The 25,250-nt window shown below is 44.9% G+C and overlaps 1 protein-coding gene across 1 annotated transcript in view; it reads right to left on the bottom strand.

The window, feature by feature from the left end:
- Nucleotides 1–25,250, bottom strand: part of PTPN2 (protein tyrosine phosphatase non-receptor type 2) — a 148,875-nt gene that overhangs the window by 24,970 nt on the left and 98,655 nt on the right. Inside the window, exons 6-7 of the mRNA XM_082258979.1 lie at nucleotides 17,627–17,836; nucleotides 7,679–7,840 (exon numbers count right to left, since the gene is read on the bottom strand). Of these exons, the coding sequence (XP_082115105.1) occupies nucleotides 7,679–7,840; nucleotides 17,627–17,836 (372 nt within the window). The remainder of the gene's footprint in view (nucleotides 1–7,678; nucleotides 7,841–17,626; nucleotides 17,837–25,250) is intronic.

The following is a 25,250-nucleotide window of genomic DNA, read 5'->3' as shown; positions in this document are numbered from 1 at the left end:
CCTGCTTGGACCATTAAAGTATCTGCTGACCCCTGCTACCTGATTACATATTGCATTAGGCACTTCTGGTTAAACAGCCTATTAGCTCACACTTAAAAGGTGATCCCTTTCTTTTCCACCAGGTTCTTGGTGGTGGTTTCTTGCTAGTGGTTAGTTCTGTGTCCAAGAATACTACATGCAATATATATATATATATATATATATATATATATATATATATATATATATATATATATATATATATATATATATATATATATATATATATACACACATATATATATATATATATACATACATACACACATACATACACACGCACACATTATATATTTTTTTTTTTTCCCCGTTTTTGGCTATATACTGAGATTCTGAGACCTGATCCCTGGATTGTGTTAATCACCTGAGATGGGAACCCATGTAACGGAGTGAAACATATCATCTGCTTACAAAACGTCTACCATTTATCAGAGTCCGGTAAGCAGCCTGTTTGACCACTATCGATTGTGGCATTTAAAGGGATCTTGGTGGCGGTCTTTGTAGTTAGCATCGCAAATTTTGATTCAAATCTGGTAAGCAGCCTGTCTAACCACTGTCGAGTGTGGCATGCAAAGGGGTCTTGGTGATGGTCTATATAAAAATTACCCATTTGTTTCAATGTACTGCACCATGAAATTTTTTTTCTGCTTGATCCCGTATGCTTCGCTGTTTCTGCTGAGTTGATTGAGCCGAGCCGGTATTGGAGTGATTCAACATCTTCATTTAATGACAGGTTTACCTTTAATTTACCATCTGGTAAGCAGATTGGATTGTCCTTGTAAAGAGCATGGACTGTTATCCGAGCGCCGCAATCCCATCAATATCCCTGATGGAATAGGCCTGAACCACCGTCTGTCTGATCCACCTGGAAATGGTCGAAGAGGAAGCGGACAACCCTTTGCCAGGTCCATCCATGAGCACAAAGAGTCCGACTTCCTGAAAGACTCCGTAGCTGCCAGGTACACCCTAATAGCCCAGACCACATCCAAGGCATGCAAGGCAATTTCCTTCAGATGTTTAGGCCTGGGACACAGGGAAGGCAACAATGTCTTCATTCAAATGAAAGTCCGAGACCGCCTGACAGACAGGGGCGAAGCACCGCCTTATCCTTGTGAATCACCAGATAAAGTGAACGACGGGATAATGCCACCAATTCCGAAACCCTGTGCGCAGAGGAAATAGCCACCAAAAAGGCCACCTGGGACAGCATAAGCAGGGGAATCTCCTGAATATTTTCAAAGGGAGGTTTCTATAGAGTTGAAAGCACCAAATTAAGATCCCAAAGCAGCAATGGAGCCCGCACTGGAGGAATCAAATGCCAGACACCCTGAAGAAAAGTATGCACCAGGGAGTGTGTGGCCAAAGTTGTTGGAAAAAGACCACCAAGGCCAATACCAGGTCCTTGATGGTACTCAAGGTCAATTTCTGTTCACCCCCCCCCCCCCCCCCCCTGAAGGATGGTTAAAATCCGAGCTACCGAGAAGGAGTGAGGAAGAACCCCAAAAGATACCACGCAATGTACGTCTTCCACGTACGATGGTAGATCTTCCTCAAAGTAGATTTCCAAGCTTTTAACAACGTAGGACTCAGACAAACCTCTATCCTTTAGCCCCTGACAAACAGCCAAGCTGTCAAAGCCGGTGACTGTAAAGCAGGATAGAAGATTGGTCCTCAGGACAGCAGAGCCTCCCTGAGAGAAAGCCTACAAGGAACGTCGGTGACCAGCCGCACCAGATTGGCGTACCAAGCCCGGCGAGACCAGTCGGGAGCCACTAAGATAACCAGAATCCCTTCTGCCTCAATCCTGCGTAGGAGTCTGGGCAGAACCCTGAGAGGAGGGAAGGTGTAGACAATACTGACCCCAGGGGCCACTAAGCGCGTCTGTGGTGTCCACCAGTGGATCCCTTGACCAAGCCACAAACCTCTGCACCTTTCTATTGAGCAGAGATGCCAACAGATAGACCTCGGGGGGTGCCCCTCCAGAGACACAGCTGATGAAACACCTCTGGAATAAAAGACCATTCCCCGTGGTCCAATGCCTGCAGACTGAGGTAATCTGCCTGCCAATTTTCCACTGTGGGAATGTGTATGACAGAGGGCTGGAACAAACTGTTCTCCCCACCCTAGAATGCCAGCTACCTCTAGAGCCACCAGGGCACTTCTTGTGCCCCCTTGGTGATTGACAAAAGCCACGGCCGTTGCATTGTCCAACTGAATGCGCACTGGGCAACCCTGAAGACGATCCGTCCAACGATCTGATTGCTTGGAGTTCCAGGACATCGGTAGTCTGGACTCTTCCAGCATCCAGATTCCCTGAGCAGAATGCTTGGAGGACGCCCCCCCCAGCTGGACAGGCTGGCATCTGTGGTGACCACTGTCCAATACAAGGGGAGGAAGGATTTTCCCAGCCCAAGCGCTGGAGAGTGAAGCCACCATATCAGGGACTCCTTCGTGCCCCGACCTAGCCGGATCAGATTGTCCAGAGACTGCGAGGTCCTGACCCACTTGGTCAGAATCTCCCTTTTTAGGGACCTCGTATGAGACTGTGCAAACGGAACCGCCTTGAAGGTAGATACCATCAGGCCCAGCACCTGCATGCAAGTCCGGAGGGATGACCACTTGTTGGAACAGCAGGAGGCTGTTTGTTCAGAGGAAGGAGCGCACTGGCTACAGAAGAGTCAGGCTCAAATAGTCCAGCTTTGTGGACGGAACCAGGGCAGACTTCTGAAAATTCAGAATCCAGCCAAACTCCCGCAGAGTTAGTGTTGTGATCTACAGGTTCTCCGCCAGAGCAGAGGGAGACTCTGCTCGCAGAAGGAGATCGTCCAAGAAGCCCAGTACCGCGATCCCCAGTTGGCATAGCAAGGCTATAGCCTTAGCCATAGCACTGGAGCCAACACTTTTTTGAAGACCTGAGGAGCAGAGGCGAGACCAAAGAGTAACGCCACAAACTGATAATGCTCCTTTCCCACAGCAAAGTGGAGAAAATGCTGGTGACCGGCACATATTGGAATGTGAAGATAGGCATCCTTGATATCTATAGGAGGCGAAGAAATCCTGACGCAGGGATGCCACCACCGGTCGAATAGACTCCATCCGGAACTTCTGCACTCGCACAAAGCAGTTTAGCACCTTAAGGTCCAGGATTGGACGCGCTTTGCCTTTCTTCCTGGGGACTGAACAGGTTTGAGTAAATACCCTGAAAACATTCCGAAGACAGAATCAGGACAATCACCCCTTGAAGGAACAGGTCTTGTACCGCCCTATAGAGACCCTGTAACGAGTCTGGGGACAGGCGCAGGTTGGAAGGAAAAAACCTTGGAATGGGAAAAGAGCGAAACTCGATCTTGTAGCCGGATCGTATGACTTTGTGGACCCACTTGTCTTGTCCATGGGTCCGGAAACCAGCAAAGAAGTCCCCCCGTCTAAGACAAGGTTTCATGCCCTTAGTAGACTGCAGAAGAAAGGTATTCTTCCCCCCCTTGAGACCTTTAATGATGACATCCAGGGTAGCTCCAAACAGGCGATCTCCTTGAAAGGGAAGATTAGTCAAGGCCTTTTAGTCAAGGACCACTGCCAAAACAGAGAGCCGAGCCACTAGGGGAGCAGCATCCAAAGAGGCATCGCAAAACTGCAGCCCCTGGACCACTTTTTGCTAGCCCGTGGCCCGCAAGCCGTCTCCACTCTGGACACAAGGGACTCCAGGACCGCCGTCAGTGCATGGAGGGTTGATTGGGACCCGGAGGGCCCCGCAGCCTCAGAGAGGGGATCAGGTACGGAAATGTGCTCCAAAGACTCCTTGGGGGGGGTACTCCACTAGGGGGACCCCACAAAAAGTACAACCCCCACCACACTGCCAGTACCACCTGGTACAAGGCACAGAGCGATACTCAGCAGAGAGGGAGAGGACCCTACCAGACTCACCACCCACCGACACAGGCACCTGCAACTACCAGGAGAATCTGCACTACGCATGTGGCGATCAGGAAGCTAAATGATCCAAGAGTCAAACATCAGGGGATAAGGAGAGGCTCCCACAGCCAAAATCGCTGCCCACAGGGCTCGGCTGTCATGGCCGCCGCGATTTGCAATGGCAAACCACAAGAAAATGTCGGCCGCACTACACAAACATGGCCGCCGTGTAGAGAAATACACAGGCTACAACAAAATGGCGGCACTATGAGGTATACAGGGACCCAGAATTGGGAGACTAGGCCTTAAGGACAGATCCAGGCAGGACCGGGGAACCTGGCTGAAGCCCCCACCAGGTCCAACTGTCCCATGGAGGGGCTCATGTTCACTTCAAAGCCCTCCAGGGGCTGAGAAGGGACAGCTACTCACCATACCAGGAACACGATGGGCACCACTCCAGACAGATCCTTCTCTCCATCGAAATGGGGGGGCTATCAGCCAGGAGGAACACTGCAACTCAGGCCGAGACCAGGTTGTATGGAACCTCGCAAGACGTTTAACTCGCAGGGCAAGCCCCCGTCCAGTGAGGCTATGTCGAGGCCAATCTAGCGCGGAGCGGAGGCCTGCGTGCGCTCACTGGCCAGACTGGGGTGACCACTGGATCCAGTCCGTCGCCCAGTCTGGCAGTTGATAGTAGATCTCACAGGAAAAATCCAGGAGAAAAACATTTTCTATCTAAAAAATTTTGCCAGGACCAAAGATCCCAAGCAAGGAACAAGGTCCTTACTCCTGAATAGGCAGAAAAAAAAAAAAAAAAAAAAACTGACTATAGCAGAGAGAGGGAGTACACCCCCTGGGACTGCCCATGGGTGAGCCCAGAAGTTTTTCTGCCTAGTGTCCTACTCCTGTAGGGGACAGTACAACCCAATGGTCAAGAATGACAGGAGCTGTGTCTGTCAATGCACGACAGAGAAAATTGCACACTCCAGCTAGTCTATATCTAGAAAAAAAATGGTGTCTAAATATTGCAAATATTATTTTAATCAGTGATGTGCTATTACAAGTTCAAAGTGATTATACCAAAAAGTGTACAAAGGAAAAGTCCATAAATATCTATTTAGACAATGTGCAAGTCCCAGCATAGAAAAGACCACTTCTAAGTAATCATCATCTGAGTAAGCATCACACTAGGGCTGGAAGTGGGAGCAGGCCATACATAAATCGAAATTTGATCGGGTCAACCCGTGGTGGAACGGAAAAAAAAAAATTATATATATATATATATATATATATATATATATATATATATATATATATATATATATATATATATATATATATATATATATATATATATATATATATTTATTAGCTTGCATTCAATTTTTCACCAGGGCAAAAGAAATCAAAAACATCCTTAAAGAAAACGAATGCAGCCATCATATCCAAGAATCAACTTTGGTATTAGAAAGACCCTTGAAGCTGTACAATGGGATGAAAAGCACTGATGCCACACCGCTGTATGAGGTCTCAATCAGCAGCCATACATGTGAGTTTTTCTTGCTCTTAAGTAATCGTAAAGTCTTGTTTTTTTCCCCCATTAAAACAAACATATTATAACTTCCCTGCTTTGTGCAGTGTTTTTGCACAGGGCAGCCCAGATCTTCCTCTTCTCGGGTCCCTGGCTGGAGCTCCTGGCCCCTCCCTTCTTTTGAGTGCCCCCACAGCAAGCAGCTTGCTGTGGGGGCACCCGAGCTGCAGCTCCGTGTATCCATTCAGACACGGAGCCGCAGTTCTGCTCCACCCCCCCTCTCCTGATTGGCTGAGTTTGGTTGACAGCAGCGGAAGCCAATGGTGTCGCTGCTGTGTCTCAGCCATTAAGTAGGGAGAGTCCCAGACTGAAAGGCACTCGTGGACATCGCTGGATAGAGATGAGGCTCAGGTAAGTATTATGGGGGGCTGTTGCACACAGAAGGCTTTTTATCTTATGCATAGAATGCGTTAAGATAAAAGAAAACTTACGACTTTACAACCAAGTTGTTTTTAATGCGGTTTTAACACCTGCATTTTTTAAATTAAACAATATTGCACTATGGTCCTGCCTTGTTTTCTCAGTGTATAAGCTTAGCAGCACAACAACCATTCAGTGTGCATATCGCTGGGAGCAATTGGAGAGGATCGTGACTGGCTTTAGGTTACATCTCTTGCTGGCTGGCTGAGAGAGCGGCTGTAGGAGATTTGTGGGCTTGGATGTGCGATATACATATATTGTATATTTCTGGTGAGTGTGCAATTCACTTACTGGTGTGATCGTACATGGTAAAATCAGTGGTAGGAGATACTTTACTTGGGAGATGTCCTTTGTACACTTGGACTTGCACAATGTCTGACAAAACATTTAATTATCACTTTGGTGAACTCCGCATACTGCAATTACTAGTGCATGAAAACGGAGCTCATATTTCCTCCCCACGTTCCTCTTCCCCTGATTTCTCTGTCAACATCAATGGCACAACTATCAACCCCTCCACCCATGCCAAGGTCCTAGGTATAATCCTGGATTCTGAACTATCCTTTCGGCCACACATCCAGTCACTGTCCAAAGCTTGCAACCTCAACCTCCGCAACATCTCCAAGATACGTTCCTTCCTAACCAATGATACAACAAAGCTTCTAATCCACTCCCCGATTATCTCTCGCCTCGACTGCTGCAACTCCCTTTTCATTGGCTTACCTTTAAAAAGGCTATCCCCCCCCCCCTTCAGTCCATCATGAACGCTGCGGCCAGGCTCATCCACCTTGCAAACCGCTCTCTGTCTGCTACCCCTCTTTGCCAATTCCTCCATTGGCTGCCACTCAACCAACAAAAAATCAAATTCAAGTTACTAACCATAACTTACAAAGCCATCCATAACTTGGCACTCGGCATCCCTAATCTGGTCTCAAAATACCAACCAACTCATTCTCTTTGTTCCTCCCAGGACCGCCTGCTCTCTAGCTCCCTTGTAACCACTTCCCATGCTGACCTCCATGACTTCTCTCGAGCTTCTCCCATCCTCTGGAATGATCTACCCCAACCTGTCCAACTATCTCCTACTTTGTCTATTTTCAGACGATCCCTAAAAACACATCTCTTCAGAGAAACCCATCTGGCATCCACCTGACTATTTTCTCCATCAGCCCATCCCCCACAATTATATACCTGTAGTTCAATCCCGATTTCCCCTCTAGAATCTTCTCTCCAAATGTCAGATCTCAATACATGTGTGTATAGCCATGTAGCATGTCTGCAGTCTCCAACCATCTCCTGCAGCTTTCTGTAGCTCTACATTAACTGAATATTATGTGTGGCCCTTTAGCAATGTCAGGGGCTGCTTTTTAGAGCTAGATCAAAACGCACATGTATGGGGATCTGACCTTTGAAGAGACAATTCTAGAGGGGACATCAGGATTGAACTACAATGTTTGTGCTGTCTATTGGGAACCCGATCATACCAGGTGGAGGATTAAGCACTGTTAGACCAATGATAACTTAGTGGTACATTTCTGAGGGTAAGAGGCCTAGTGTGCTGTGGTGTTGGTGGAAGATCCTTTTACAACTTATAGAAGAACTCTCGATATACACCCGGGATGCCCTTCTTGGATTTAAGTGAATCCCTTTGAATGACTTTTGTATATTTAAAAAAGTACTGCATTTTATTTTTACAATAAAAAATTACGTACACACCTGTTGGCTTGAATTTCCCATTATCATTTTTGTTCCCTCTATTACAGCCATATAGGAAAATCTCAGTTGACCAGGTGTCTGAATTAGCCCCATTCGGTATTGCCTCATATCCAAAAGCACTTGTTTAATGTCCACAGTGGATGGATCTTTCCTTTTTTCAATCTGATGAAAAAAAAAAAAAGTAAATTTTAATATGGTCACATTTATGGAAACCCATACATACACTTACAGGATGTGCTTGAAGATGTTTGCATACTAAAACACAACAGACCACCTTTATATTAAAGGGTATACCAAAATCTTTAGAGTTTGTCAGAAATAAATGGGATCAACTTAAAAAATATCCAAGCCACAATGTTTTTTTTTTTTTTTTTTTTTTAATTATAAATAGATTAGGGAGGCTACCCTTACCATTTCTGTATTTTTTTTTTTTTAACAAAAAATAAAAAATTGTTAAGCCTTCTTGCATCATTGTTTCTTTATTGCAGTCTTCTTGTATTCCAAACAATTTTACTGACAAATATTCAGCATCAATTACAGTATTTAAATAAACAAAACCACAGAGGAAAATTAATGGTAACCACTGCATTTAAAAAAATTAATTCAACATTAAAAAGTTAGGTAACCATTACTTTAATGAATATTATACATGTCAAAAGTAAGGTTTTTTCTTGTTTTTTTTAAAGCCCGTAGCATGTGCAACACACTCAAAAGACTCCACCCGGTGCATAAAAAAGTGCACACACACAAAGTGAGTAACACAAAAAAGCACAGGGTGTGCGACAACGTATGGTCTTCCCTCCGAAGAGGTAGGACCCGAAACCTCAATCCCCCGGGGCGCAAGGCTCCTGACAGGGACATAAGGTACTCATGGTCTGTCTGGCCGAAACCAGACAGACCCCGTTCTTCAGGGGGACTGCCGAAACAGCCCCCACCGAGTACTAAGTGGGGCTCCCCCGAAGGGAGACCCCATAGGAGAGGGCGAACTAAGCCAAAAGGCCATATCCACCCCCTCCCAAGACTTAAGGCTGGGCCCGAAGACCCACACACTCCAGTCTGTGCAAATAAAGAAAAAAGGTGACAGTGCAGTGACAAACTCCAAAGAAAAGGACAAACAAACACAGAAGTGGGGGAAGGGAAGTGGGGAAAGTGCGATGGTGCCATGTGAGGGACCAAGGCAGGCCTTCCAACCGGAATAAATGTCAAAAGTAAGGTATAACTAAAAGGAAAAACTTTTTTTTTGTGTTGAACAGAGTGGAGAGGAATTAAAACGAGTCAGCTTTTTATTGTTGTCTGTGCCCCCATTAGGGAGATTCACCCTCTCCATTTGTCCTGTTTACGGTTATCAACGAAGCAAAAGTAAATGAAAATGCCAAATATGTTGTCCTCAAAACAGTAATAAAAAGGAAAAATCTGCGAATGGTGACAACCAGGGATTTCCATTAATTTAATGTTTTAAGTATGGGACACAAAGTGAAGGGAAATCTCCCCATTGAGATACAGATGACAAAAAAGAAAAAAAGACAAACGTTACTACTCCCTACCCAACCCCCTTTACTGTATCAAAAACGGAAAGAAAAAAAAAAAAAAAAAAAAAAAAAAAGTATTTACACCCGATTTAAACACCCCTGGACTAAGAGCTGGTTCACACTACCGCGACCATAAGTCGCCCCATGTCGGAGCGACTTTTTACAGCGATTTTACCGTGACTTTACCGCGACTTCAGCACGACTTGTGAATTATTTTGCGCGTCTTATATGACAGACGACTTTGTGTTTGGCCAATCAGAATGTGATGTGTTGTGACCCAATTCCCCTTTTCTGTTTTTTTTTTACTCATTTCCTCATTGCCCACCAGTGCCACGAATCAGTGCCCATATACATACACACACACACACACACACACACACACACACAGGCATGGCTGCAATGTGGGGAATGCCTGGCTAATCTCTTTCTTCTTCATGGAAAGTCTGATAACAAGTCGCTTCAATTAAGATAAGGAGGCGACTCCCATTGAAGTATATGGGACAGTCGGATCACAGGTCGCCTCAAAGTAGTACAGGACCCTTTTCTGAAGTCGGAGCGACTTCAGTAGTGCCAATTAAGACGGCACTGATTGATTAACATTGCTTTTGTTATGTCAAGCGACCTGGGGCGACACAAGTCGCCTCACAAGTTGCGCTAGTGTGAATGGGCTCTAAACAGGCATTTAACCCTTGCAGTAGATTTTTTTTTTTTTTTTTTAAACTCCTGAAGTTGGATATAAAGTAGAATTAAAAGGCAAAACCTTTTTATTCTGCACTCTATCATGGTACCTCTAGTGCTGCAAGTGGTTCCTGACAGCCAACAATGCAGGCTGCAACTTGTCCCTGTTACACTCCAGCCTCCTCTATATATAATTATATTTATATTTTATGTGATACAAGTGGAGGTTCGGGAAGAGGAGGAGAGCACTGGAGCCGTGGTGTAATAAAGTATAACACACTGTACTTTAACCCCTTGGCAGAACAAGCATTTAACCCTTGCAGCGCATGGGGCCCCCGAATGCAGAGTGGATTTTTTTGTTTTTATTAATTAATGGCAGTGATCGGCGACTCCTATCGGCACTGTGATATTGTCAGATTGTCTGCAATACTGACACTTTGTGGGAACAAGTGATACTAAACTAATACAATGATCAGTGCTAAAAATATACACGATCACTGTACTAATGACACGGACTGGGAAGGGGTTAACATCTAGAGCGATTAAAGGGTTAAATTTGTGCCTAATCGGTTTAACCAGGCAGAGCCAAAGGCTTTAGGCTTTGACACGCCCAGGAGGCGGTACCCCCAGGCTATTACCCTCGACCTCAGGGCTGCATTTCCAGTTTAGTTGCAAGCAGTGGAGAATAACCAAAAACCCTCAGAAAAACAGAGGGGTGGGAGCTACGTCCGTCAGTGGACTCTAAGGTAAGTACAAAAATCCCATTCTCTCTTTCCACCGACGGACAAAGCTGCTTTAATCATAGACTGATAGGACGTCCAAAAGCAGTAACCACTGAGGGGTAGCAAAAAAAAAAAAAAAAAAAAAAAAAAGGACAAACCCAAAAGGAATGCAATTCCCATGGCTAACATAGCCAACAATAAAACATGGATCCCAACAAGTAACAACTTTGGCTCAAATTACATGGTGGCCTGCAAAACCTTGCAGGCCAAAGGACGCATCAGCAGATGCCAGCACATCCACTCTGTAAAATTTGGTGAATGTGTGTACTGATGACCAAGTGGCCGCCTTACAAACCTGCAGCACCGACGCTTGATGGCAGAAGGCCCAGGAGGAACTCAACGCCCGCGTAGAGTGAGCAGTGACAGGGAAAGGCGGAACCTTGCCCTTGAGAATACGCCTTCACCACTGTCTGGGTGGGTGTGAAAAAATACTGTATATTAACCATTTGCCGACCAGTCACGTTGACTGTACTGCGGCAAAGTGGCTCGATTCCATCCAGCGACGTAGACCTACGTCGCTGGACTCCTCCCCCTGTAGGCAGCGCTCGCACGCCGCAGGAGGCGCACTCCCGCTGTTTTCAGTCACAGCGGGAGTCGGGCCAGGGGAGGAGCGGCGGCGATCGCCACCGCTCTTCCCCGATCACCGGGGAATCGAGTTTGGAGATCCGCCCGCTTGTGTAAACAGAGCGGGCGGATCTCCTAAGTGACAAGGAGTGACAGATTGCAGTGTTCAGCATAGCTGAACATGCGATCTGTCCCTGTGTCACTCAGTCACCTCCCCCCACACACGTTAGTAAGCACCAGGCATACATTAACCCCTCCCTCTCCAATAAAGTTAACCCCTTCCCTGCCAGTGACATTTTTACAGTAACAGTGCATATTTATAGCACTGATTACTGTAGAAAGGTCACTGGTACCCCCAAAAGTGTCAAAAAATGGCAGTCAAGGGTCCGATCTGTCCGCCGCATGTCGCAGTCCCGAAAAAAAAAAAAAAAAATAATAAATCGCAGCTCGCCACCATTACGCGTTAAAAAAAAAAAAAACACCAAAAATGACAGAAATCTTTCCCTTAGTTAGTAAACGCAATAACTTTTGCGCAAACCAATCAAAATACGCTTATTGTGATTTTTTTTACAAAACATAGGTAGCAGAAAACAAATTGGCCAAAAATTTTAAAAAATTTTACATTTTTTTTGGGGGGGAATTTCATATAAAAAATGTTAAAAAATATTGTTATTTTTTCAAAATAAACGCTCTTTTTTTGTTTATAGCGCAAAAAGTAAAAATCACACAGGTGATTAAATACCACCAAAAGAAAGCTCGGTTTGTGGGAAAAAAAGGACGTAAATTTTGTTTGGGTACGGTGTCGCACGACCGCGCAATTGTCAGTTAAAGTCGCACAGCGCCAAATCGCAAAAAGTGGCCTGAACGTAAGACAGCAAAATCCTCCGGTGGTAAAGTGGTTAAGGAAGCTTTTATAAAAAGGAGTTAACTGTATATTTTTATCAATAAAAAAAAAAAAAAAAGGAAATGAACAGAAGAAAAATCCAAATCAAATCAATATTTGGTGTGACCACTCTTTCCCATTCTTCCCTGAAGACCACTTCTGGCCAGACCTCCTTGGACAGACCGTAAATGGGTGTACCTCAGTCCCACTGGTTTACACTAGTCTAAGGTAAGTAAGCACGAGGTGTCTTCCGTCTGCTGCATTAAGTTTCCTTGGCCGGCCACCATCTATGGTCCCAAACTTTGCCCGCTTTAATGTGCTTCTTCAAAAGAGCTTGAACACCACATCTTGAAGCCCCAAGTCTGCTTTGAAATCTGCCTGGGAATGACATTGCTTATGCAGTATAACTACCTTGTGTGCTCATGAAACTAAAGACATGAAACAGTCTTCCACAACTACACCTTAGTAACAGAGTTTGGCTGTTTCGCATCCAGTTTTAAGCCTCCTATACTGCCGTTTCTGTTTGTTAATGAAGATATCAGCCTACATATGAAATTGATAATAATTAGCACCAAGCACTTGCTTGGCATAACTGGTTATTCATCCACTTGACTCAAAACCTACAAAATCCTTGACTTTGTGCAAGTGTAAGAATTGATGCTGGGGTAAAGCCAAAATAGTAGTCACACCAAATATTGATTTTTAGATTTTTTTTTTGTTTATTTTTTTTTATTTTTTTAGCAATTTACAAAATTCTATTAAAAATAGGATTTTTTTTTTTCTACAGCTTACCTGTAAAATCCTTTTCTTGGAGTACATCACGGAACACAGAGCAGGTAATAATGACTGACTGACTATCTGGGATGTCCTAAAGCAATGCCCTTAAGGGGAGGGGACACAGAATCCCATAATTGCCCCTGGGCAAAGAACACTTGGAACTTAAAGTGCTGCTTGCAAAACGCTAATACCAAACTGAGCCCCTTATTGGGCTCCAACATCCACTTGAAAAAACCTTGTGAATGTATGAACTGAAGACCAAGTAACAGGTTTCTGAGCCACAGATACTAGATGATGCACTGCCCAAGAAGCACTCACCTTCCAGGTAGAATGCGCTTTTAATTTAAAAAGGCAGAACCTTACCCTTTAAGCCATAAGCTTGAATAACCACTTCACAAATCCACCTAGAGATAATGGAAGTATTTGCTGCTTGGACTTTCCTATGCCCTTCTGGCAACAAAAAAAGCATTGGTACTACGGATTAGTGCAGAGAACTTAAAATAGACTAACTGCACGAACCACATCCAGTGAATGCAATAATCTTTCCTCTGGAGTCTGGGGATTTGGAAAAAAAGGAAGGCATAACAATATCCTGGTTTAGGTGAAACCTTGATACTACTTCAGGCAAAAAGGATGGAGGAGGCCGAAAGACCACTTCATACTAATGAAGGATCAAAAATGTCTCTCTACAGGAAAGAGCCGGTAACTCCGAGACCCTCCTGGCCGAGGGTTAGAGCAACCAAACAGTTTAGTTGCAAGCAGTGTTTAGAATAGAAAAACCCCAATCACTCAGAAGTAGAGGGGCAGAGGTGCTGCATCTGTTGGACTTCAGAGAAAGGATTTTCTGGTAAGTTCTTAGAAAACTCCAGCTTTCTCTATCTTTCAGTCGACAGACCCAGCTCCATCTAGTCAGAGACTATAGGGATGTCCCAAAGCAGTATATTCATGAGGGGTGGAAAGACAATGCAAACGAAAAACGTAACTCCACTAAGAGTAAAACTTAGCCAACCAGGTAACATGGAGCTCAACCAGGAACAACTGGAGCTCACCTGAAAACACAATACACTCTCAAAGAGAAAAAAAAAAAAAAAAAAAAAACAAGTTCTTTAAACCGCAGCCTGCAAAATTTTGCGGCCAAAGGATGCATCCCCAGATGCCAACACATCTACTTTGTAGAATTTGTAAACGCAGGCACAGACGACCAAGTTGCCACCTTGCAAATTTGCAGCACCGACTCTTAGAAAGCGCCTTCGCTGAGAAAGGAGGAACCTGACCCTTCAGTGAATAGACATGAACTACCGTCTGCCTGATCCATCTGGATATGGTTGCCGCAGAAGCAGCCAATCCCTTAAGAGATCCTTCGGTAAGGATAAAAGCGTCTGATTTCCTAAAAGACTCAGTGGTCTCCAGATAGACCCCGAGACCCTGATCGCCCGAACCACATCCAAAGAGTGCAACGCAAATTCCTTAGAATGTTTGGGCTAAGGGCAGAGTGAAGGCAACACAGTGTCCTCATTCAGATGAAAATCAGAAACAACCTTAGGAATGAACGACTGATTAGGTCGAAGTACCACTTTATCCCTGTGTATCACCGGATAAGGCGAGCTGCAGGACAACACCGCCAGTTCACAATCGGAAGTGATCGTCCACCAAGAAGGCAACCCTCTCGGACAACGAAAGCAGGGAAATATTCCGAATTATCTCAAAAGGAGGCTTTTGAAGAACAGATAATAACAGATTGAGGTCCCACGGAGGTAGCGGAGACCTTCTCGGAGGAGCCATATGACGCACTCCCTGTATAAAATAAATATCCTATTCCTTAAACTAGGCAGAAACAAACTGTTTGATGATAGCAGGATGTGTGGGGTTATGCCTGCAGGGACAGCCCCCATGAGTGTGAAATAAGCTTTTTTCCTGCCTAGTGCCCATTCCTGATAGGAGGAGCATAACCCTATAGTCTCTGACTAGATGGAGCTGCGTCTGTCGAACGATAGAGAAAAAAACTATTTACTTACCAATAATACCAAGGGAATCTGCCTGATGGGTTCAAAGGGCTGCCTCTGCAGCACCGAGAGTACAAGATTAATGTCCAAAGGACACAGAGGTGGCTTAATTGGCGGAACTATGCAAATCACACCTTGCATAAATGTCCGCACTAATGAGTGCGTTGCTAAAGGTCTCTGGAATAAAAAAACGACAAGGCTGGGACTTGACCTTTAATGGTCCCTAATGCCAATATTAAGAGCACCACTACCTGAAAGAAAAGCAAGAATTCTACCAATGACATACTTACGAGGATGCCATTTCTTGGATTCACACCAAGAGATATAGGATTTCAAAACTCTCAAATAGATTCACTTAGAGGGTTTCCTGGGATTATCAATGTAGCCAAAACCGAACCCGAGATCCCCTGATTCTTCAAGATTCTGGTTTCAATAGCCAGGCCATCAAATTCAGCGACCATAAAGCAGGATGCAATATAGGACCTTGGGAGAGCAGATCTGGTCAACATGGAAGCAACCATGGCTCCCCCACGGCAAACCTCACAACCTCTGCCTGGGCCACGCAGGAGCCACCAGGATCACCGGCTTCCCTTCCACCTGAATTCTGCTCAACAACTGTGGTAGAAGTTGGACGGAGGAAATGCATACATCAGGCTGAAATGTGACCAAGGGGTCACTAAGGCATCTGTTCCGATAGCGATCGGATCGGATCCTTGGTTCTGGAAACAAAATTGTTCAGCTTCTTGTTGAACCTGGATTCCAATAAATCTACGTCGGGGGTACCCAAACATTGACAGATCACCTGAAACCCCTTTTTATTCACAGCAGAAATAGCAGCCTCAACAGATGGCATAACACATTTCCTTTTGAATTTCTCCTCCATTGGATATAGCAAGAAAATCTCTTTGGAGGCATAAACAACCTGTCAGGGTGATCCCAATCCTCATACATCAACTGCTCTAGTAGAGGGTGTAAGGGAAAAGCCTGGCAACTCTGTTGAGAACGCAAAGATCCCCCAGAGGAAAAAAGGGCCTCGGATACCTCCAGGGGAGGTAATTTAAACCCCGTCTGCACCATTTCAGTAAAGGACTGGATTAGTATCCTCAGAATGAGACGCCACAAACGGTACCTCAGAATCTGAGTCTTCAGAAAAGGCACCATCTTCAGCCTGCTCCCCTTCCAAGTTACCCATAGCTAACTCCTTAAATGTTTTATGCCCAATCTGGCTGTAAACCAGAGGCACTGCAAGGTTTTTAGAGCAGGGAAGCCCTGCTGTATCCTTGCTGGGCCCGGGTACATGAGAGGGGGGGGGGGGAATCTACCCCGCTTGCACTCAATCTTCACTCATCGCGGCGTGTTTGGTCAATCCGACCTTCAAATACCGGGTCCCCTTTTTTTTAATGGTATCCACTCCCATGGACCTGTAGAGCACCCTGCTGAAAACTCCTTGGGATAATAAATACCAGGGTTTCATTACTAGGGTCCAGTGCCCAAATGGGTCACTTTATAGAAAAAACCTTGGATCTTCTCTAGACGAGGCTCGGTTACCATTCTTTTAGCGCTTAGCCATTTGAATAGATCCGATAGAACGCCAAATTACTGGGACACTGAGATTTTGAAGCGCTTTAACAGCCATGACACCACCTTCAAGACACAGGCGAAAAAAATGAGGTTCTTCCTGTTTGGGAGGGGTTATATTGGAGGAACTTTACTCTCTATTGGTTGCCGGTGTCCATTTACCTAAAGGTAGCGTATAACCCAGATAGTCATTATCTGCTCTGTGTCCCGTGATGTACGATATGACAGCTTCATCATCTTGCAGAAATAATTTATTCAGTCATTTAGATTTTCTTATACCCCTACTAAAATGTAAAGAAACAGTCTAGGGTTTTTTTTTTTTTTTTTTGTTTTTTTTTTGTAGTTTTATTTGAGAACTTGGATAGGAAAAGGGATGAGTGGGATACTCCAACTTGAATAAACTATGCACAATTTGCTGGGACGTTTAGATATAACTGAGTGCGGCAAGGCCGCTGCTTCACCTTACTAGCAGTGAAGAAGAATTTTACTGGACTTGTATTACTCTGTGAATCGCTCTTCAGGGCCCAACTAGGCACCCCATTTATCCCTATTCTTCAGGGTTCTACACGGCACCACCTTTACTATAATTCTGTCTATGTTAGCTAGCTCCTTGATCCCCTGACTTCACTGGAGTGGTCCCTTTCCTGGGCCGACCCTTTGGCAAGTCCATGAGTACTCACGGACACTGTTTTCCCTGAGAGACTCTGCCAGCAACTCCACTGTCAGCTACACTGGATCCTCTGCAGCTCAGCTCCACACCAGGATCACTAGGCCGACTGCCTAAGATCACTACACAGCAGGAGGAGAAACCAGCCATCTGCCTCCTCCTGGGACTCTGCTTCCCACAAAAGACCCCCTGTCACATGTCCACTCCGCTTTTATGAGCAATCCCAGGATGCATTGCAAGATTGCCCTCCCACTGGGACTCCCATAAAAGCAAATGTGTCACTGGCTGGGTTTCCTCCACTGTCCAACAAGCTCCCTCATTGGATACAGTGGGGACACTCCCTCAGACCCAGTGAATTACACCTGGAGACATGCAACAGGTAACCTAACAGATCAGGCTCCCCTGAAGGAGCAATAGATGTTTTTTCCTAGCACCTACCTAGGAGGGTGCTACACAAGTATAACAATACCACATAGACAAAGCTTACCAGTACAAGACAGGTATCAACCAAAGAAAAGGTCCCAGAACGCCCAATTCCTGCACTGCAGTGTACAACGGAGGGCCCATAACTAGGATCCAAGGAACCAGAGTTCCGGACTTCAATCAGGAAGTTTAGAAATGAGGCTGGAGACTCTGGAACACCAAAATCTGGCCATGTGGTATAATGAAAATGGAAAATTTCTCTTGATTCTGCTGTCTGAAGAACAAAATGGAAAAAAAATGTTAACCCACCGCAATAAAAACTATTATTTTTATTATTTTAACACATGATGTATAATTCCTATAGTTTTCACTATGCTTTACAAAATAATAAAAAATGAGGAAGACAGTAAGATTACATTACAATACATTCCCTTTTAAGAGGGATCACAAGACCCAACCTGTAAGAGCTTATAATCTAAAAAGGGAGGGTAAAGTGATACAAAAAAGGTATTAACTGTGAGGAATGAGCTGATGGAGAAATTAAAAGAGAAGTATGGGGTAATGTTTTTTTCCAGGATCATACTTACCTAGCTGGATGCAGCATTGATCCGATGCTGTATCTGTCCCCTGGCGCTTCTAAAACTGAGAACCGAGCGAACACCGCTGATCACTCGGTTGTCACAGCTCCCAGAGCAGAGGGCTGATGACTGTCAGTCAGCAGCTCTCTGCTCTGTCCCCCATGCTTACTTGAGCGTTGGACTGTGAAGGAGCAAGAGCAACTGGCTCAGACACTCAATGGATAACAGGCTTAGCCATAAGCATGTGGGAAGATCCCAACTCCTGTCACGATCTTGCCCGAGCCTGGCCCAGCTCTGCGACTTCAGCCCGCTGTCTACTGAAAATTAGTTTGTTCGCCACTCCTGTGAGCCACGAACTTTGGCTGTACTTCTCCTTTAAAGTACAGTTTATTTGGTGGAGGCAGGATAGGCTTCCCTGGAGAGAGGAGTTTTTAAAAACTGCCGAAAGGCAGACACAGTAGGAGATAGCTGGACAAATTGGGAAATTGAAAATTAAGCCATTATGACAGACATCTTGGTTTGAGGATGCAATAGATCATCTTGTCCAAATAGGCTGGACATGTCCCACTCTGCAAGGAGGTGCAGTTGCAAATTTATTGAGTGGAATAGAGAAAACATTGCCTTTTGCAGGGAGTGTCAAACTTCTCTTGGGGAAGGAAGACCCTGGGCTTAAAATATATCCAGGAAAAAGCCCAAGTACTCCAAACCATGTCACAGAAATAGGAGGTAACTACTTGAAGCTCAGAATCCATCTAAAGTCCTTCAAGGCCCACATTTTAAAGAAGAATCAAAAGTAGAGCGAGGACCTTGGTGACTCAGAACTGAAGCAAGACTGAAGGCAAGAGCAAACAATGAAAACTTTTGTCTCCTATAGTAAAACAAAGAATTGCTGAGGACTTGAAAAAATGGGAACATATAAATGCACAATCTTTTTGGAAGTCAATAAGTCTTCGCAATAGAGAGACAATAATGGCCTGAACGGATTCCATAGAAAAAGTTTAACAAAAAGGAGTTTGTGATTTTAAGTCCAAAATAGGAAGAATGCCTTCATTGGGTGCGAAGAGATTTTAAAAAAAATAAAGAAAAAAAAAAAAAAAAACTTGGTTAGAGGAACAGAATCCCCTGGTTCAACATTCCCTGAATGGCTAAAAGTTGTCCATCTGATGTTAAGACACAGAACACATACTACTTCTCGCACCCACGCATTCTTCCTACATCTCCCCAAAAGCTATCATGTGTTCCCTCAGCTCTGATGGAACTGGTGGGTGCAAATCTGGGATGACTAAAGGAATGATTTAATGCAGGATAGAGCTTCTATTTGCATAGCTGGGGTAAGCAAATACTCTTACCCTCCATCTTTGCCTTTTTACTGAATTTGTCCAGCAAAGAGACGGACTTCCACATGGGTTAGTTGTAAAAGGCTGCTTTACATGGATAATCTGCCAGCCAGCACCAAAACCAGATCACCTTGTGGATCTGGATAGAAGAAAGGGTGACAAGACATAACTTGGATAGCTTCCAATGCTGCATCATACATAACATTCTATGTGATGGACATCTAGTTAACATAATCAAGAACTTAAGAATCAACATTAGCAGCTGCCAGGTCCTTATTAAAGCTGGGTATACATGATCAGGTTGAATGAAAATAAAAAAACAAACAGTGATCATGGAGATATTTCGCGTTTGTCAGATCACTCATTACTTAAGACACACAGTGTGCCAGGATCAGGTGGATATCACCACTAGGACCGTCTATGAAAATAAGGTTTGCGTAGCAGTATTTCAGAGCTGTATACTCTGTCGCAGACCAGGGTTCTAAATGCTTACTAACCAGCTTGGGGGGGACAGACTGACTATAGATGAGGAGGTTTGGTTCCAGTGGTCTACTATGGTGCACAAGGAAATTCTCAACACGTCCCTGATGGAGGAGAATTATAAAAAGGAATGGTCTTGATGGTATCTCATACCAACGTGGTCAGCCAAAAATGTTCTTGGATGTATCGCCCCTATGTTTCAGAGGGAGTGGCCAGGAGGAAATATGTTCCATATTTGGTGGACATGCCCAAAAGTACAACAGTTTTGGACATGAATATTTAATTTGGTATACTCTGCGACAGGGTTAAATATTCCAAAAAACGTTACGACTGCATTATTTTCTGATCCATGGAGCGAATTACCTTAACATTTCGGGACTCTCGCCTTTTTTATTTTTTTGGCAGCCAAAACTACAATAGCGCGAGCATGGGAAAACTCTTGTGATCAATCTAGCGTTGGTTAAAAACAAAACCTCCTGGATCACGATTAATGAAAATTTGGCTAGCAGCCTTCTTGACCATTAACATCGCTTTGAAAAGGGTCTGGAACCCCTGGATTGAAAAGGGTCTGGAACCCCTGGATTAGATACCTTGAGTCCCTGTTAGGGGTTGTATTGGGGGGTCAGTGGCTTGGAGAGTGGCGTTTGTGAGGAAATCTCTCTTCCTCGCTCTCTTCTTTTCTTCCACCTTTTTCTCCATCTTCTAATTTGACTTCTTATGAATGCTTTGATGTGGGCTACAGGGCTACTTCTAGTTTATGCATGGAAACAGGGTGAACCTCTCTTTAGCACTAGCAATTTTTGTTTAGTACAAGAGAAGCATTTTTTAGAGTATATATGCATGAAAGTCCTGAATTGCTGTACATGCAAAATTATTACAATACCTATTGCGATTGGACAACCTCAACCATTGCATTTTGTGCTTTTTGCACGTCTCCATTTTACACCTCTAGCTGGAGATAGCCATAAACAGTCACTTTAATATTGTATAGTAGTGGTATGATGAGAATAGGATGGCTTTGTAAATCCGCATTGTAACATCGTTGTTTGATATTCATTTGTACAACTTAGTACTTTGTTTCTTTTCCAATAATTTTAATTGAAAGGAGATTTTGAAAAACAAACCGTGATCAGTGCTGATAGCTGCAAGTGCTGATCTGATCGAAAAGGTGGTTTTCCAGCATGAACGTTAGACCAGCTTCTGTTAAGACAGCAGTACACATGTACTGAAAGTTGGCTAGTTGCGGTTAAACTGTCTGACTCTCAGTACGTGTATCGGTCTTCAGCTATTTAGGACAAACAACAAAAGACTGGGAAAATAGTGCAATGACAAGAGCAAAACAGGAAACCGCTTCCAACTTTTTTCCAGTAGGGACTATAAAGGAAGGAGCATTATCTATGGCAGCCCCCAAAACTTTTCACTCACCTGCTCACATTAAAGCGAGTAGAAATAAGTGGAGGGCGAGTGTTTTGGCTCAGCAGGGGGAGGCATGGGTCAGGTCCAGCTCGCTCAGCTCAGGTGGGGTTTGAGTCACTGACCCAGTGCACTCTGTGCAGCCACATAAAGGTGTCTTGCAAGGAAGTGGAGCAGGAGAAAAAAATCCTGCCAGCTCCACGGCAGAGGCTCTTCTTATCCAAGCTGGTTGCTGGCAGGGGTGGCAAGTTGTAGCACCCTCATTCATTCAGAGGATGTGTGGGGAAAGGAGCTCTGTACTAGAATGGGGGAAAGGGGGGGGGGTGAGCTCTGTATTGGAGAAGGAGAACTTGGGATTACACAGCACATCCCTCAGCCTTACACTCAGTACATAGCGCACCTCTAAACCCTGCATTCGGTACATGGTGCACCTCTCAACCCTGTAGTCTGTATGCAACGCATATTTACTTAACAAGGCAGTAATGATGTGTGCAGTGTCTATAGTGCTGATCATATTTTATCCTTATTTTATTCATCACAGTCAGATCAATTAAATATGCTTTATGGTAATATTGTTAAAGTTATTCTCGTTAATATTTTTTTTTGCAACTTAATTTTGCATAAAACCTTTAACAGTATAATTTCATGAGAAAATTTACGAGAGTTTGTTTAGGGCAGAATTAGTGATGGGGCAGCTAGGGGTGAGTAACTAGTAGCTCAGGACTTCAAATCTTCCAAATCAAAGGCTGACTATGATTCAGCTAGTGGGCTCTCCTCACATACAGATGGGAATGACTAGGGTCTCAAGAAAGAAAAAAAAAAAAAAAAAAAAAAAAAAAACACTTTACCGTGACCTATGGGGCAGTCCCTAAAAGCATACACCAACTTACTTTGCTATAGGATTCAGTTTTGTTGCAAGCAGTGTCAGAAGTAAAAAAAACCCAACCCACTCAGAAATAGAGGAGCGGGTGCTGTGTCTGTCAAACATCAGAGAAAAAGGATTTTACAGTAATTCAAAAATCTATTTTTTTCTATCGTTCATTGACAAACGCAGCGCCATATTCTTCTTAACCATTGGGACGTCCCAAAGCAGTATTTGCATTAGGGGTGAAACAATGCAGAGAAAGAACGTAATTCCCCAAAGGCTAAACTTAGCCAACCAGGTAATATAGAGCTCAACTAAGAACAATTGGAGCTCACCTAGAAACAACACACACCCTCAGAGAAAAAAATGCTCTTTTAAAACAGCAGCCTTGTAAAAACCTTGTGGCCAAAAGAAACATCCGAGGATGCCAACACATCTACTTTGTAGAATTTAGTGAACGTGTGCACAGACGACCGAGTTGTCGCCTTGCAAACTTGTATTACCGACGCCTGATGGCGAAAGGCCCAAGAGGCACTCAGCACCCTAGCAGAATCCGCCTTCACAGGGAAAGGTGGAACCTGACCCTTAAGTGAATACGCCTGTACCACCGTCTGCCTGATCTATCTGGATATAGTCGAAGCAGATGCAGCCAATCCCTTTCGGGGTCCTTCCGTGAGGACAAAAGGAGAGTCTGATTTCCTTAAAGACTCAGTAACCGCCAGGCAAACCCTAGTTGCCCGATCCACAGGCAAAGAATGCAAGGCATTTTCCTTGGGATGCTTGGGCTAAGGACAGAGCGAAGGCAGCACAATGTCTTCATTTGATGGAAATAAGAAACCACCTTAGGAAGAAACGACTGATTTGGTCGAAGTACCACTTAATCTCTGTGGATCACCAGAGAAGGAGAACCGTAGGACAGCGCCGCCAATTCAGAAACTCAGAGGTAATAGCCACCAAAAAGGCTACCTTCTGTGACAGTAAGTAAAGGAATCTTCCTAAGTTTTCAAAAGGAGGTTTTTGAAGGACAGACAGTACCAAGTTAAGATCCCACGGAGGTAACGGGGACCGTATCCGAGGAGCCACATGACAAACTCCCTGGATTAAAGTGCGAATCAAAAAATGCGTAGCTAAAGGGTGTTGAAAAAACACAGCCAAAGCCGACACATGGACTTTAATAGTATCCAAGGCCAACCGCTGCTCAACCCCTCTTTGGAGGAAAGCGAATATCCTAGCCACTGAAAAGCAGCGTGGATGCACTTTAATCAATTCACACCATGGGATGTACAATTTCCACGTACGATGATAAATCTTCCTGGAGGTTGATTTTCTAGTTTTCAACAGTGCAGGAATCACTAAATCAGAAAGACCCCTATCCTTCAATACCTGACTTTCAACAGCTACGCCGTTAAAGCCAGCGACTAAAGCAGGATAGATGATCGGCCCTTGAGACAACAGATCTTCCGTGAGAGGAAGTCTCCAAGGAGCATCGGCCAAAAAGTCCCCTTGGTATAGGAACACCACTACCGTGCGAATGGAATCCATTAGAAACCTCTGTACCTGCACAAAGCAATTCAGAGCATTGAGGTCCAGAATTGGATGCACTTTCCCTTCTTTTCTGGGAACCATAAACAGATTTGAATAAAACCATTGAAAGCGTTCCCGAGAGAGAACCGGCACAATCACCCTTTACGAAAACAGATCTTGTACTGCCTCTCACAGATTCCTTAACCGATCTGAAGTTAGGCGTAGATTGGACAGAAGAATCTGTCCAACGGTCGGGACCTGAATTAAATTCTGTAACCCGATCGGAGCAACTCGTGGGTCCATTTGTCCTGAATCAAGGATGTCCCTGGTTCCGGACAAAAAACAAAGACGTCCCCCCCCACCCCAAACACGGGTGAGGGCGTCCCTTCATGCAGATGCAGATCTGGAGGGGCCTGTTCTCAGTTTACTCGCCCACATCTTCTTGGAACCCCCAGATGACCTAAATGGCTTAGGTCCTTTCTCCTGCATGCCGTAGGCACAAAGCGGCCGCCTGTGTGCTGAAAAATAAGGGTCTCATCTATTACGCGGTGACTTGCCCTTAGCGAATAGAGGAAGAAGAGTACTATTCCCACCTGTGAGTCTGTTGATCAGTTCATCCAACAAAGACCCAAATAGGCGGTCCCCCATAAAGGTGAGATCTGAGAGAGCTTTTTTAGAAGCCTGGCCTGAGGGGACCGGCGCCCCCAATGTTAAAAAATTTCTGCACCGATACAATCAGAGCATCCACCAGTGCCCTTGCATGCACAGTAAAAAAAGGAATCATCCTCACCTCAGAGCACCCGAAGTGCATGGCCGCAGACCCAGTAGAGTCACTATATGCCAAGTTCACCCTGAGAACATGACAAAGTTCCACAAAAAGACCCCCTATTAGACCAAAGGGTCGCCCACCTCAATGACATAAAAGGACATAACCCCTATAAAAAGGGGGAAGAGGGGGGTACGCCGTGACGCAGACGCGCAGGCAGAGTATCCCCCACACAAAAAATCCCCCACCGGTTCAAGTCCATATTTCCATCCCCCTGGGAGTGGTGGGGGAATGGGGGGGGGGGGGGCGGACACTCAGCTGCTCCATCACAGCGGTCAGTCAGCCGCGAGTAGGCCGCAAAGCTGTGGCCTAAATGTGGGGCCCGATCGGGTCACAAGTCACCTTGATCAGCAGCCGTGTTAGGAACTCGGACAGCCTGGTCAGTCGCCCGGACAGCTTGGTCAGTCACTCAGACAGCCAGCTCCGTCAGCCACAAGCCAGTGCCTCAATTTTTGGCCCGAACTGGCCGCGTCAGGCATTCGCTGGTCAGCTTGGTCAGGCACCTCATCTCGGTCAGCTTGGTCAGGTCCCCAAACAGCCGCAGACTAAATTTTCAGCCCGACCCAGACACGTAAGGCACACACCCCAAGATGAGGAAACATCCGCTCCCCCCCCCAAGCCTATAACTACCGCAGGGAGCCCAAAGGACATCCCTGTCCCAGTCA

The sequence above is a fragment of the Pelophylax lessonae genome (assembly GCF_965119305.1).
Source record: "Pelophylax lessonae genome assembly, chromosome: 5".
Lineage (NCBI taxonomy): Eukaryota > Metazoa > Chordata > Amphibia > Anura > Ranidae > Pelophylax > Pelophylax lessonae.
This window is presented reverse-complemented; position numbering and strand designations above follow the sequence as displayed.